The sequence below is a fragment of the Saccostrea cucullata genome, unplaced genomic scaffold (genome assembly GCF_032062105.1).
Source record: "Saccostrea cucullata isolate Sc308-1 unplaced genomic scaffold, CSIRO_AGI_Scuc_v1 ctg10354, whole genome shotgun sequence".
In the NCBI taxonomy this organism is placed as follows: Eukaryota; Metazoa; Mollusca; class Bivalvia; order Ostreida; family Ostreidae; genus Saccostrea; species Saccostrea cuccullata.
This window is the reverse complement of record NW_026922130.1, coordinates 1-15,845: the sequence shown is the minus strand read 5'-3', so window position 1 is coordinate 15,845 and position 15,845 is coordinate 1. Positions and strand designations below refer to the sequence as shown.

General features: G+C 33.7%; 1 protein-coding gene across 1 annotated transcript; it reads left to right on the top strand.

Moving 5' to 3' along the window:
- The first annotated feature begins 270 nt into the window (after positions 1-270).
- Positions 271-9,233, top strand: LOC134261241 (ryncolin-2-like). Its single transcript, XM_062743692.1, has 4 exons — positions 271-611; positions 2,370-2,518; positions 3,772-3,868; positions 9,046-9,233. Exons 1-4 carry the CDS (start codon positions 287-289, stop codon positions 9,225-9,227), a joined length of 753 nt encoding a protein of 250 aa, XP_062599676.1. The 5' UTR covers positions 271-286; the 3' UTR covers positions 9,228-9,233.
- Positions 9,234-15,845: the final 6,612 nt, after the last annotated feature.

Here is a 15,845-nt window from a genome sequence, read left to right as displayed (position 1 = left end):
AGCAAAAATAATTCTCAGGTGATGAAGCAGGAAATGGCAATGTTAACAAAGGAGTTAAAGGATCTAGAGACAAGAGACAACGGTATCGAAACAGAGGCTACAAAACTAAAACAGATGTTTAACGCATTGAATGAGACAGTAAGAAGTAACCAAGATCGGACTATTGACACAATTCAAGATTTAAAGGATGGGGAATTAGTGTCAATAACAAATAAGGCTTCAGTTCTCCAGAAAGAAAGTCAAGAATTACTGGTGGAAAACAGAAAAAATAAAGCAGCAGTTGGAGATGCAGAACAAAACCATTTCATTGTTAAACGTTTCTTACAATGTTTTACAGGAAGAAATTAAGCAAATTAAAAATAGAGAACTGGATGTCGGAAATAAATCCAAAATATTTTCAACAGATAATGAATTATTTAGAGAACAACTAAATGACGTAAGAAATACTCTAAGAGAACTCAAAGGTTCCTTATATAAGGGACGGTTTCAAAAGATGGAAAATAGTTTTAGGGACTACTCAATATCAATCAATGAGACCCTGGATGGATTACTCGAGGATCATAGAGTTCTTAATCAACAGGTTTTGAACGTTTCTTCTTCTCTGTCTAATGGTAAGTTGTATTTTAAGTAGATATTCCTCTTAATAGTGTTATGTTCTTATTTATTTGTTTCCTTGGAATCTTAACAACATAACTTTAATCCTCATAGCACAAAAAAAATAATCAAATAAAAAAACTGAAATGAATTGTTCATATTTTGATATTTGATAGCTTATCCCTTTATACCCACGTTTTGCAGAGGACAAAATAAAGTTATTTATTTAATAATCATAAAATTGTCTTAAAATTCATCCGATCTTTTTGGATCATTTATCCTTCTAACCTAAGTTCCTTGTTTATAAGTTTCAAAACTTAATTATGATGTGATATACTGTCTTTGAGTTCACATTGACAAATTCCTATTGATGAAAGTATGTTTTAGCTTGATAGCAATAACTTATTTTTGTTACGTGTTTTGTTTTTTCTCAGCCAAACATAAAGTTGTTCTTATTTTAAACCGCAGATCTGAAAGTGATGGGGAAAAGATTTTTGTTAGCAACCATGTCATCAAATCTTAGAATCAATACGACAGCTTGAGTAAGGAATATTCATCGAAACAAACTTCAGTTTTGAATAGAACCTACAAATATGAATTATGTGAGATGCGCAAATGATCTTGAGTTTTCAGATACCATATATATCGTATTTCAAAAGGCATAAATTGTGATGAAGTACATTTGATGACTTCTTCCTATATACAGTCAAGCTTATTTGATACATATTTAGTAATATGTATTTACGTTAACGAGAACAGTCTTAAAGTTATAAATCATTTTATCATGCAGTAATTTACTTAGATAACCAAGGTAAAATCAATGCAATATTGCGTACAATATCACTTATGTAGGATACACGACACAAATATAAAGAATTGAAAGAATGAAATTGGTATATTTATAAACTAGTCAAAATCCTAAGATCCTTGCTGGGGTTCAATTTTCATTGGCAGTGCCACTAGCGTCAAACCTTCTGCGCAAACTTAAGTGGTGACTCTTCTGTGCCTGCCAAACGCTCGGCATTGAAGTGAAATTATTGGTCTTTAGATTAGACCTAAAAAAGCAAAGATCTGTTCCTCGGCAGGAGTTAGGTCAATAAAATACATTCGCCGCTCAAAAATCGAAGTCTCGTGTCTCGAGAGAAGTTTGCAAAAGTTTGATTGATTGATTGTATATTGTTTAACGTCCCTCTCGAAAATTTTTCATTCATATGGAGACGTCACCGTATGCCGGTGAAGGGCTTCCAATTTTGACCTTTACTCGGCACTCAGGGCCATTGAGCAGTGAGGGATCTTTATCGTGCCAACGCCTGCCGCTGACACGGGGCCTCGGTTTTTAAGGTCTCATCCGTAGGACCCGCAATTTTCACTTCAAAGTGCCGAGCGCATGGCGAAGGAACAGTTGCTACCCATTTTAATGACTAGGTCAGTCGCGGCCGAGATAGGAACTCACGACCTCCCGATCACGGAGCGAGCGCTCTACCAACTGAGCTACCGTGAACGGTTGCAGAAGTTTGAAGGTCTTCTCGGTATATCGTGATGTCTCTTAATAAGCGAAACATTCTATATAGGTTAAAGAACGTACAATCAATCAATTAAAATCCTGATATACACTGTATATAAAATTGTACATTTTCTACTAAGATCAATTTTTCGTCCGTCTTCTAACCTATCCTTTTTGCTGAAACCATTTAGGCCTATATGATATACTATTATCTGGGAGATGTTTTTTTTAATTGAAAGGTAAAACAACCGCTTTTTTTTATTTTTTGCAGTTGAATTAATATTGCAACCGAAATCATGCTACAATGTCCTTGAACAAAACAAATCATTGAAAGGAAAAGATGGCGTATATAAGATTTCGATTAATTCTGACATCACTTCCGTCTTTTGTGACATGACCACGGATGGAGGCGGATGGACGGTAGGTACAAATAGGTCACGTGATACAGATTACTTCGTGTGTGTTTGTTTGTGTGAGAGAGTGTATGCGTGTATATTAATAGCTAGCGCATGCAGCGAGTGTCGCGAAGCGACGCTCGTCACTGCGAGCTCTTAAAGCGACACCTGTGCGAAGAGAAATGTTAGTAGCGAGCGCAAGGAGCGTCGCGAAGCTCGTAACTGCGAGCTCTAACGACAACGCCTGGGCGAAGAGAAAATTCAGACTACTGCACATTCATTCAATAGAATTTTTCCGCAGTAATTTGACCCACAATGCATCGCTTCGTACACAAACACCAAAGCCACGTTCTCGTGAGAATAATTACAAAATTAAAGTTAAAAGAAAAATAAACTTGCCTTGATTTCATGAATTCATCTGTTTATTGCAGAAAAATAATCATAAACTGATTGAAACCAGACTTCGGTTTGGTAAAGCAACATGCAAACGAGTGAAACGACGTCATATGATAAGTATCTGCGCTCGTCCTAACGGTCGCACCGTCAACATATTAGAACATTCATTCGGTAGTATTTTTTGACGCAGTAATTTAGACCCACAATGCATCACTTGCTTTAGCTACGTTCTCGCGAGAATAACGACAAATGTTCAATAAAAAGTTTACTCGCCTTGATTTAATGGATATGTATTGAAGATAAATAGTAAACTAAACGTTATTCATTAATTTTCACACCTTGTTCAGGTTTTTTTCTTGGTATTGCAACTCACAAAGGACGTATTGTGACGTCAGAGTCTAAATGCACCAAATGTCACGTGCGTTTTGACGAGCCCGATCTTAAATTAAAGCAATCGAAGAGTTTGCGCTCGCTCTAACGTTGAACGGTCAACATATTATGACGGAATATGTATATGTGTGAATTTTTGCATGTAGGTTTGTAATTATACATGTATATTTATATGTCCGTTTGCAGGTATACATGTATGTTTACATATAAGTTTGTGTGAATACGTGTACTAGTATGTTTATTTCTAAATATAAATGCATGTTTGCCTGTAAAGTTTAATTATTTGTATTTATTTGTTTGTAAGTTTTTTTTCTATATGCATTTTTAATTATCTAAGTTTGTTTTCATACTTTTATGCTATAGATTTATCTTTTTATGTATGGATAGATGGTACACATGAATCGAAATAAATGATCAATTTTTCAAACTGAAAGAAAGGTCTGTATCTGAAAGTTAGTAGCAATAGATAAAAGCCTTTTATCGTATTTATAGGTTATACAGAAAAGAATAGACGGATCAACTGATTTCTATCGAACTTGGGAAGAATATAAAAAAGGTTTTGGGGATCCAAAGAACAACTACTGGATTGGTAAGAATACATACTTTGAAATGAAAATTCATTGTTGATATTTATACTGCATGTTTGTAGTTGTGGGAAACATTGAAAAGTTTAACCCTGATAAACCCATTGTCAACTGAAAATGACCCAAGGTTAAAATGGTTTTCGAGGGATGAAAATTTACATTGTTACCCTAAGCTACTTGTGGTTATTTATTATATAACACTGACTCTTTCATACAAATATAAGAAAAGTTAAGCACTGTCAAACGTGTCTGATACAATGTGTTATTATGCTTACCCGTCTTAGTTTAATGACAGTATAAGTTTGCAATCTCCATTGAAAATTGTAAAAATTTTAATAATGAAAACCTAAACGAAGAAATAAGCGCAATTAAACAGTCAATCAGCAATGACAAAAACAGCTTTTATCTTAAATAAATTAGCTACATAGTAATCAAGTGAATTTCTTATGTTATGGGTCAGAATAACCTTTTAGTCAGCAAAAATCATTCACACAGTTTACACTTAATTTAAAATATTACAATTTATTTACAGAAATATAAAGAAATAAAATAATACAAACTTACAAGAAGAATCCAAAGATTCATACAAAAGAGTGACAGTTTCTACACAACAAAATGTCCCACTTAGAGTATTCTATCCCAGTGTCTCATAGGTACTCTATTCTCCTTGATACTCTACTCTCTTTATTACTCTTCTCTCTTAGGAACACTACTCTCCTAGGTACTCAGCCCTCTTAGGTACTATACTCTCTTTGGAACTCTACTCTCTTATGTATTCAAGTCTCTTTTTGTACGCTATCCTCTTTGGAATTCAGTCTCTGAAGATACTCTACTCGTTTAACTCTACTCTCTTTTTGATACTCTACTCTATTAGGTACTCTTCTTTCTTAGGTACTCTACTCTCTAGGTACTCTACTCTCTTAGAGACTCTACTGTCTTTGGGTAACTGTACTCTCTTGGGTACTCTACTCTCTTTGTTACTTATCTCTCTTTAGTTCTCTACTGTCTTAGGGACTCTACTCTCTTTGGTACTCTACTCCAGAGTTCTCCATCATTTTTAATTTTACTGTGTTGCAAAGTTTCCGCGAAGGGCTAAAATTTCGCTGGCATTTCTGCATCAAATTCGCAAAGTTCTGAATCACTATTCATTATACATGCACAAACTTTTTAAAATAAGTGTAATTTGTTACACAAATGTTTTGGTCGTATATATTGATCACAGTAAAAACACTTGTTCTGAAAAGCAGAGGAAATTCTGATCGATACATTTGAACTACGTAAACTTAACATTTTTAAATGTAATTCTGCCGTGATTATTTGTCAGTTTTCTTGATCGAATTACTGAATTACAAAAAAAGAGAAACTTCAGAATGATAAAATACTTTTAAGAGTTCCATTGTTGAATATTTTAAGCAATTTATTTACATCTATTAGATGATTCTGGTACGACTTATGTTTGACTTGCAGTGCTTTATACATATTTCAAGAGCCGTGGCTCTATATAAAAGACGTAATTATATATTTTTTTAAGAAAAGAATAAAAAAAGAATAATGCAATCTATTTTAATGTAACTACATGTACCAATTAACCGTAACATGTAAGTTTGAAACGCAGATTATTTGTCTTTGTTCCTTCATGAGTAAAGTCCGGCGAGGGTCTAGGAGATAATTGATCATGCAGGATAAGCCCTAGTAATTAAGTGATCTACCTTATAGAATTGAAAGACGGTAGAATTGTTTGATTAAAGTTTCAGTGAGATAGAATTTGTGTGTTTAGAATTTCAAGATTTTACTGTGTCGGCAAAATTTTTACTGTGTCGTACGCATAAAATTTGAATCGTTACTATGCCGGAGAATTTGTTACTCTGTCGGGAGCAATACAGTGAAACGGTTCAATGAGAACCCTGCTCTACTCTATTTGGTACTCTACTCTGTTAAATACTCTTCTCTCTAAGGTACTCTACTACTTGGTACTCTACTCTCTTAGGTACTCCACTCTCTTAGGTACTTTTCTCTTTTGGTTTTCTACTCTCTTAGGTACTCTACTCTCTAAGGTTTGCTACTCTCTTTGGTACTCTACTCTCTTAGGTACTCTACTCTCTTAGATACTCTACTTTCTTAGGTTCTCTACTTTCTTAGGTACTCTACTCTCTTGGTACTTGGCTTATTTTGATTCTACTCTCTTTGATATGCTACTGTCTTTGGTACTCTACTCTCTTTGGTACTCTTCTCAAAGGTACGTAACTCTCTTTGGTACTCTACTCTCTTTAGTACTCTACTGTCTTAAATACTCTACTCTCTTAGTTACTCTTCTCTCTTTGGTTCTCTACTCTCTTATGTACTCTACTCTCTAAGGTACTCTACTCTCTTTGGTACTCTACTCTCTTAGGTACTCTACTCTCTATTTTTCTATACTGTCTTTGGTTCTTACTCTTTTTGGTACTCTACTCTCTTTCTCTAAAATCTTACTCTCTTAAGTACTCTATTCTCTTAGGTACTCTACTCTTTTTGGTACTCAACTCTCTTAAGCACTCTACTCTTCTCTAGCACTCTACTCTCTTTGGTACTCTACGCTCTTTGGTTGTCAACTCGTTTTGGTGCTCTACTCTCTTTGATACTCTTCTGTCTATAGTATTCTTCTCTCTTTGGTACTCTTCTGTCTATGCACTTAATCTCTCAGTAACGCTTTTCTCTTAGATACTCTATTCTCCTTATTACTCTTCTGTCTATGGTACTCTACTCTCTTAGGTATTCTTCTCAATATCTTATTTCTTTGGTACTCTACTCTCTTAGGCACTCTACTCTCTTTGGTACTCTACTCTATTTGATACTCTACATTTTTAATATCTCATTTTTGGTACTATACTCTATATGGGGACTCTCTTAGTTACTCTTCTTCTTTGGTTCTTACTTCTATGTACTCTTCTCTCTATGGTTCTCTATTGTCTTTGGTACTCTACTCTTTTTGGTACTCTACTCTTTTTCGTACTCTTCTCTCTTAGGTACTCTTCTCTCTTAGGTACTCAACGCTCTTTGGTACTCTAATCTTTTTGGTACTATACTCTCTTTAGTACTCTACTCTCTTAGGTACTCAACTCTCTTTGGTTCTCTACTCTCTTTGGTACTTTACTGTCTTAGGTACTCTACTCTCTTTGGAAGTTTATTCTTTTTGGTTCTCTATCCTCTTAAGTACTCTTCTCTCTTAGGTACTCTTCTCCTAGGTACTCAACGCTCTTTGGTACTCTACTCTTTTTGGTACTCTAGTCACTTAAGTACTCTACTCTCTTTGGTACTCAACTTTGTTTGATTCTCTATTCTTTTTTGTACTCTACTCTCTAAGGTACTCTCCTCTGTCTTTGGTACTCTACAATCTTTGGCACTCTAGTCACTAGGGTACTCTACTCTCTAAGGTTCGTACAATTTCTACCGTCTTAGGTTCTTTACTCTCTTTGTCTCACTGTACTCTCTTTGGTACCTTATTCTCTTTGTATACTCCACTCTCTTTAGTACTCTTCTCTCTTTGATACTTCTTCTTTCTTAGGTGCTCTACTCTTTTTGGCAGTCTACTCTTTTAGGCACTCTATTTTTTTGGGCACTCTGATCTTTTTGGAACTCCAATCTTTTTGGTATTCCACTCTCTTTAGTAGTCATAACTTTTTGGACTCTACTCTATTTGGTTCTCTACTCTCTAAGGTACTCTATTTTCTTCGGTACTCTACTCTTTTTGTGCTCTACTCTCTTTTGCACTCTACACTCTTTGGTTTCCTACTCTCTTTGGTACTCTATTCTCTTAGGCACTCTACTCTTAGGTACTCTACTCTCTTTGGTACCCTACTCTCTTTTGTACTCTACTCTCTTTAGTACTCTACTTTCTTAGGTACTCTACTCTCTTTGCACTCTTACCCTCTTTGGTATTCTACTCTCTTAGGCACTCTACTCTCTTTGGTACTCTACTCTCTTTGGTTCTCTACAGTCATTGGTATTTTACTCTCTTTCATACTCTACTCTATTTGATACTTTAATATTTTTGGGAATCTATGCTCTTTTGTACTCTTCTATGTACTCTACACTCTTTGGTACTCTACCCTCTTAGGAACACTGTTTGCTCTTTGAACACCTGATCTTTTGAACGACAGTTTTGCACTAGCATACAAAGTGACAGTGAATTTAATCTATGCAAAATCTATAGATAATTCTTTTTTTTAAATGCAAATACAAAATGTGGACATAACACGAAATTCAAGATTCAAGAATGTTCTAGAAAAAATAGTCACAGGCCTTGACCAATCTTGAACCTTCTGTTCTTAATATAAACAATACTAAACAAATATTATAAAATTATCAGACACCTCACAACACTTAGTCGAAATGAAACTTAGAAGATTTAATCAACTTTGATTTACAAAACAAGTTATTGTAAAATGGTCCAACTACTTTAAAGTGTTATATTTCTTTAGCACAATCTCTCCAAAAAATAGGAACTTCCGACTCTAACTGTTTTGTGTAACTTGTTCTGTGGATATCAAGGAAGGATGTGGAGATAACGAACAATATTCAATATCAAAGTCCATAAAACAATAAAAAAAATAGGAGCATAACAAACACGGACCTCCAAAACATCAGAGGTTGGGTCAGGTGCCATGGAGGAGTGGGCATCCCTGCTGACCGGTCACATCCGCCGTGTGCTCCTTGTTATGTCGGGAAATAACAGAAAACCCGTAATCAATTTTTTTGAATAAATGATGGGGTAACCATAAGTATGAAAAACGTTAGTCAGCATTTGATTCAATGATAAATTGTATTTTCTATTTTCTGTAGCAACCATAGAACTTACGAAATGATGACTTAAAACGAGCTAGCCGAAATTCTTGTTTCATCAACCTGTTTGTCAATAATTTACCTCGTTGCAGAAATTGTCTATACGTAGAGCATGCTTTTGCGTATTGAATCAACTGTAATATATAAACATTTTATGCAGGTGATGAAGGTATATATTGCTGCATAAGTAAGGGAAGTTGACAGTAGAAAAGTAAAAGTCATCACGTTTATCATGAAGCTTGGTTGTTAGATTATCATGTGTAATTTTTTTATATAAATTATTTCAAACAATTAGGATAAAATCATATACTAATCAATAGTCAAAAACATGAATATCAATGATTTTTTTCTAATTTCCATGAAGGGAATGATGCAATCCATGTATTAACCAAAGATCAGGACCAGGAACTGCGAATAGATCTCCAGAGATTTAATGGGGACACAGCGTATGCTGAATATTCCACGTTTTATATCGGAAACGAGGCTGATAAATACCGACTCACAGTATCCGGATACAACGGAACTGCAGGTAAAGATATTCAGTGACATAACCGTGATGTAAAGACCATTGTAAAACAGACGTTAAACAGAGGGCCTGACATTAACCTGTTGCAGTGTCATGATCTGATGTCAAACAGTATCAATTAAGTTGATAAAGAAATAACATCACGAAAATACATGCATTTCTTTAGAGGAAAGGCATTAGATAAATATAATTCAGAACTAGAGTGAAACGCATTTGCCTTTTCGAAAAGCGTCAATTTCAAAAACGTATTTTAAGACCTTTCGGTCATATGCATGTACATCTTTTAATTAAATTCTAGTTACTTAACATTTTTTATCATCACACCTGTTAAAAAACATTCTTCAAAAAGATGTTTTATTTGATATAAATTTAAATTAATTACAGTTTTTTTTTTGCAAAAACCTATGACATCATATGAGGATGAAAATACTTTAATGTGAAAAAAAATTCCACCAGTTCCTCAGCCATACGTTTCAGTAACCATGCATAGCGTATCATGTATTGCACATGAAATGGTATTTACTTAAGTATTGAATTCATATTGTGGGATGTCTTCGTCTGATAACACACCTGGCCGTGCCGACAAATTGAATACCGCGCGTTAGCGCGGTATGATAATCATAAAGTATTGAAAATGCATATAGTTCCTACTGTTTATTCTAACACTCAGTGACACGGTTTCGCGTGTGTTATTTAAGCATTGAATTCATATTTTTGGCTGTCTTTGGTCCTATAACACACCTGGCCGTGACGACAATTGAATACCGCGTGTTAGCACGGTATGATAAATTTGTCGGCACGGCCAGGTGTGTTATAGGACCGAAGACAGCCAAAAATATTAATTCAATGCTCATATTTACATTCTCTAATTTTTCTTCTTCATAATTGCTTATTTCGTTAATATTTAATGTGAATTTAGCGCCCTTCAAAACTTACGTGGTTAATAGACGTAAGAGCCGTTTGTGACGTCAGACGACGTTGCAAAGTTAAATAACGGAAACAAACATTGCGAAGAAAAAAAAAGTGACACATATTTTAAACGCACATTTGTAGTATTTTTACGTTAATTCAACAAGATTACAGTTTTTAATTAAATTAAGCCAAAACATTGTACACGGTTATAGCGAAGTCTTGGGACCTGTGAATTTAATTCGCTATATCCGTAATTCGTTATATCCGTATAGCAAATTCGTATAAGTATACATAGCGAATTTGCAATATGCACATTTTCCTTCAAATAATACTACCAAATATGGTAGGGAATCAATTATTACGATACATGCCTTGGCTAACTAAGTTTTTCGTTATGAATTGAATTTCATTTGCAAATTCTTACATAAATAAAGTCAGTTCAACATTTCTTATTTTGAGATTTTAGAAAATTCGTTATAAAAGTTGTAAATTTCATTATATTTTACCTCTACGGGACTCAAAATCAGTTCGCTATATCCGTAAATTCGCTATATCAGAGTTCGTTATAACCGTAAAATTTTACAAAGAATTGTTAAGAATATTGCCGGGAACCCCGAAAAACTTCGCTATATCCGTGAATTCGGTATATCCGTGTTCGTACTAAACGAAAGTTTTACTGTACATTTTTGTGTTCAGAGATTATAGAAAATGCATTTAGTTCCTATTGTGTATTCTAACGCGCAGTGACAAATTAAGGTTTCGCGTGTGTTATAGAAATTTGAATGTCGTGGATTTCTAATGAATTCCATAAGGAAAAATACACGAAATGTAAATATAGAGATTTGAACGTCATGGATTTCTAATAGATTTCATAAAGAAAATTACACTGAATGTAAATATAATCATATATTTACATCTGCAAATGTTTGCCTTCATATAATACTACTGGAAGCAATGTGTATCTATAACTGTATAAATACTGGTACGGGGTCAAGAGGTCATAGATATGGATAATCGTTCGACATAATTTCTCAGTGACGTCATAAAAGGTCGATGAGCGTTCAGTGGATTGTATAAATGCCGTTGGGTTTGACAAATAATGCATTTCACACGTTAAAAGTCACAATCAGGTAAATCGATAAAGTATGGATAAGTCACACATGTAAATATAAGTAATAAGGTATCATTTTAAAACATCTATCTGGCTATAAATACGGGTTGGTACGAGATTAAATTCACCATAAAACCCGAAGGGCTTTATGGGTATATATAATCTCGTGACCAACCCGTATTTATATCCCGATATATGTTTAATTTAACCTTTTGCTGCCAACGTAAATTTTTGAATTGACAAAAAGAAGTAACGTCACACGTAAATGACGTTACAATAGTTATGCGTTATTGAAAATTGCGGGTTAACGTTGTTTCAATGACGTAAATCGCACCTGGCGTTATGCAAATTTTACCAGAGTAAGATCCTGTTTCAGCGTAATGATCCTGAGACAAAGTATTTTTTTTTATTTAAGTAAAGGGACATTTCAAAAAAAATTGTGTTGTTTGAGCATAACGTCATCTCCAAAACGTACACGGCTATACGGTCGATTTCTTACTTTTTTAATTAAATTACTCACTGCTTGATAATTTGGTTGATTTACTGTGAAGTATAGGTAGTGGAAAATGGATGTATTATAGCCATCAAAAATTATTTCGGAATATGAATTGGTAAACTTTCCATTTTGCATACTGGTATGTATTTACAATGTACGGAAGATAAATACATTGTTTAAAGATAAAAGTACTCTGAAAGCATTCTGTATGAAATGTTATTTTTTATTCTAAACAAAAAAAAAATGATATACTTCATTTACTTATAAACCAGCTAGTCTGAAACTCTACACTGATAAGAAGACCGTGTAATATAGAGGTTAACGTCTTAATCAAGAAATTAAAAACCTAAAACAAATCGCGTGTATTTTTTTGCCATATCTTGATGTTTAGAGGATTCAAATACTGTTAGGATATTTTTGTCCTCCTGACAAGCCAAACCTTTATGCCATTTAATAATTGGAATAAAAAATCAAATGTGTCAATTAAAGACATTTCTCATCAACTATTTTTTGAAAATCATTGTTTCCTGGACATGTACGAACTTTGAAAACTGAGAGTCGGAAATAGAATAGTCCTCACTTTGTATGCCTCTATTCTTTTCTTAAGTAAATTGTGAATGATTTACCTCAACCCTTATAAGTACTGTCACTTTATTTTCAATCTGTACAGAGTACATATTAAACGTAAATGAATATACATGTACATTGCTTTCTGCTAAAATTGAAGCATTATGCAACAGTTATACATAGTTATAGGAAGTGGATGCATATTTTACATTTAACGCGTTCAGTGACAGAGGTTCTTTCGTAATAACTTGAAAAAAAATGAATAATGGTAAAGCGTAATTCTTTTTTTTTCATTTTTAAAACATTTAACGCCCTCTTCGGCCTCAAACAGCGGTTTGTCCTTTTTCTTTTACAATATTTTTAGAAATCGGTGGCGAGTTCAGATTTATGAATGGGATACGAGTCAGAGGCAACCAGCTCAAACTTGAAAAAAAAACCCATATGAATGGAGGGGAAAGGGGGGGGGCTTGGTTAAGTTTTTATTTTCAAATTGAGATTATCGAAATTTAATTTTTTGGGAATTGAGGTAAGAATTTGAATAAATCTAGAACCGAGCACACTTTTTTGTGCACAATAGATATAGTTTTTTTTTTTCAGTGGGTGGCACTGTAGCTGTTAGATATTTTTCAGAGAGCTACAGTTATTCAGCTCCACAAATTATGAAAATCGCCCTCCATTATATCACTAAAGTTAAAGATTCATATATAGTAGTATATCGCCTAAATTTTGGTAAATAACGAACGAAGCCCATTTATCCTTTAATATATTTTTCAGTTACGCAAGTCCATAATTAAAAAGAATTTGTTTTTATAATAAAACTAGCTGCAATAATGTAGCCCCCCCTCCGGGGGGATGACCCTCTCAAAAAAATATCAGATAAAAAAATAGGAGAGGGCTACATAATTGCGGCTAAAATAAAACATGAACAGTTATCCCCCTCCTGAATTAAAGAAAAATACCCCCCCCCCTAAAAAAAAATGTTCAATCACTTTATGCTATACTATTTTAACTGAGGAAACCAACTGTGCATTTGAGAATTACTGAAAAAAAGTCAATCAATAAGTTTATAACATTATAATAATGTATTCAAAACAATTCAAAATTAATCGCATGTTTTAGTAACTGTGTTTTTATTCATTCTCTCTCTCTCTCTCTCTCTCTGAAATTGTATTTGTCTATATAATGTTTTTAAAGGTACAACTACACACATGTACATATTCTATAATGTAAATGAAACTCACACGAGTAAGTAAGGAAAAGGTCGATATTTTAAAGAATCGCATATTTCGTCACGCACGTACTCTAAGGGATGGGGGCTGGGGTGGGGATGGATCGAAGTCTCTCCCATTTCTTTAAAAAAAAGAAATAGTAATATGCTATTATATAATACATGTACGAGGGTTGATCCAAAAGTAATGTCATAACTTTGATAAAATTGCTATAAATCGACGTAAAGCAACAAAATTATACAGGAATGAAGCTTTATTTATTTCAAATAAGACCTGAAAAATTCAAAGGAATATGATGTATACTTTTCAAAATATCGGATTTTAAACAACGTGCGTTTATGGTAGTCGCCGCATCTAAATATAACGTCACATGACGGATACACGCCGTCATAGTTTTAAGCGTTTCTCCTTCGTTTCATAAAAAAAAAAATATTTGTGATTCGCAAACACTTTCACCAATTCCACTTTCTTTAAGAAATCCTGGATACCATTACACACTCACTTTTTTATAATTAAGCCCTCTGTCAAAATTTTTTGAACAGTAGCATAAGATTAACTTTAAAATTCACATGTCACTCTATACGTTTGTCTTTTTGACAACGTCAGACACCATTCAACGTTTCCGTCCGATCTCCTGTCTTTCGTTCTTCTTGTCCTCTGCTAATCATTCAGTGACCAATCACCCGCCCAAAATTGCTGAAACCATCTATTAAGATGTCTCTTATTTACATTTTTTATTCTGTAAGTCTGATTGATTAACGAAAATGTTGTTGCTAGTGATGATTCCCATATTTTGAAGCAAAAATGCATTGCAACTCGTCGAGCCTTTTTTCCCCATTTCGACAATCCCTTTGTTCAATTTAGCAGAGAAAAACAGTAATGTTTATGATCACAAATACCAACACCGTCATTTAATTTTCAATCAAAGACTAGAAAATGGCGAGAATTGTGTCTTTAATAAAAATTGGGAGATGAGGTGCTTTTTTAGAATCTTTTTAATGTGTTTGTCTTTTTCATTCTAAGAAAAAAAATACACTTTAAAACGTGACGTTCCGTTGTGACGCGGCGACACCCCCTATGCTCTATTTTTTAAACATCTATAAAATAAATTCAAATAAACATTACTTTTGGATCAACCCTTGTATTTTGTTTATATTTTTTTACACTCAAAGACGGCTGTCCCCTTGTTGTTTTTACTTTCTTCTTAAAGCCAAAAACAATAGTGAGAATTATCAAAATAATAACTTTAATATCCGGGTATATTGTTTTTAAATTTACTTCTTGTTTTTCATTTCCCCCCACCTACCCCATTTTGTACTTTAGGCAAGTTTCTACTGCAGTTTTTAAATAGATTTTCAATAATTGTTTTATATTTACCTAGTCCCGAAGATATCATTTACCTTATGCATGATTAGCATTAATTCAAAGGGACAAACCAGAAAAATATATGACAACACTTTGTATTTTTGTACACGTAAACTTGATTTTGTGTACAGTCATCATCAGAGGGAGACGCAATTTTTACTTCCCTAGCAAAAATCTAAATAATCTGTACTCCTGTTCAAACTGACACACAACGTAAGGAATATATTTAGGATATATCCTACACGATGAAAATAGAAAGATCCATAGCCTTTTAACAAAATAAAATAATAAAAAAAAACAATCTGTTTCGAAAATAGATTGTCACACAAAGAATTTCATTCATTTGCCTTACATGTATATTTTCATTAGAGATTTCAATAAAATTGCGTCATTATTTTTCATTAGAATTCTGGAAGAAAAATGGTCACATCAAACTGATCATGATTACTCCTTTCTCTGTAATACATTGAATTCATGCGTCTTGTTAAAAAAATGTATGAAATATTAAAAGTTACACTGGTATGTAATAAATAAAGTCAATACGGAACAAATAAAAAAGAAATATTGAAAATTAAAATTTCGGAATACAATTAAAGAAAAACAAACATTTGAACTTATTAGCTTTGGTTATCTTACAATATCTATTCAATATGTGGATTATTAGGTGCCTTATTATACCCGCACTTTCTAAAGAAAGTTCGGGTATATTGTTGTTACTCATGTCCGTCCGTCTGTCACACTTTTCTTCCCTGAAACTCCTCCTACATTTTACACAGTAGCTTAATCATCTTTTGGGAGGTGGTTTGTGGGGTCATGTAGATGTGCAGTAAGGTTTTGGAATTTCGATTTTGCCCCGGGGGGTCAATTGGGGGTCGAAAAATGACATTTTTTATCGAAAAAGCCCAGTCTTCCCTGAACTCCTTCTACTTTTTACTCAGTAGCCTAACCAGCTTTTGGG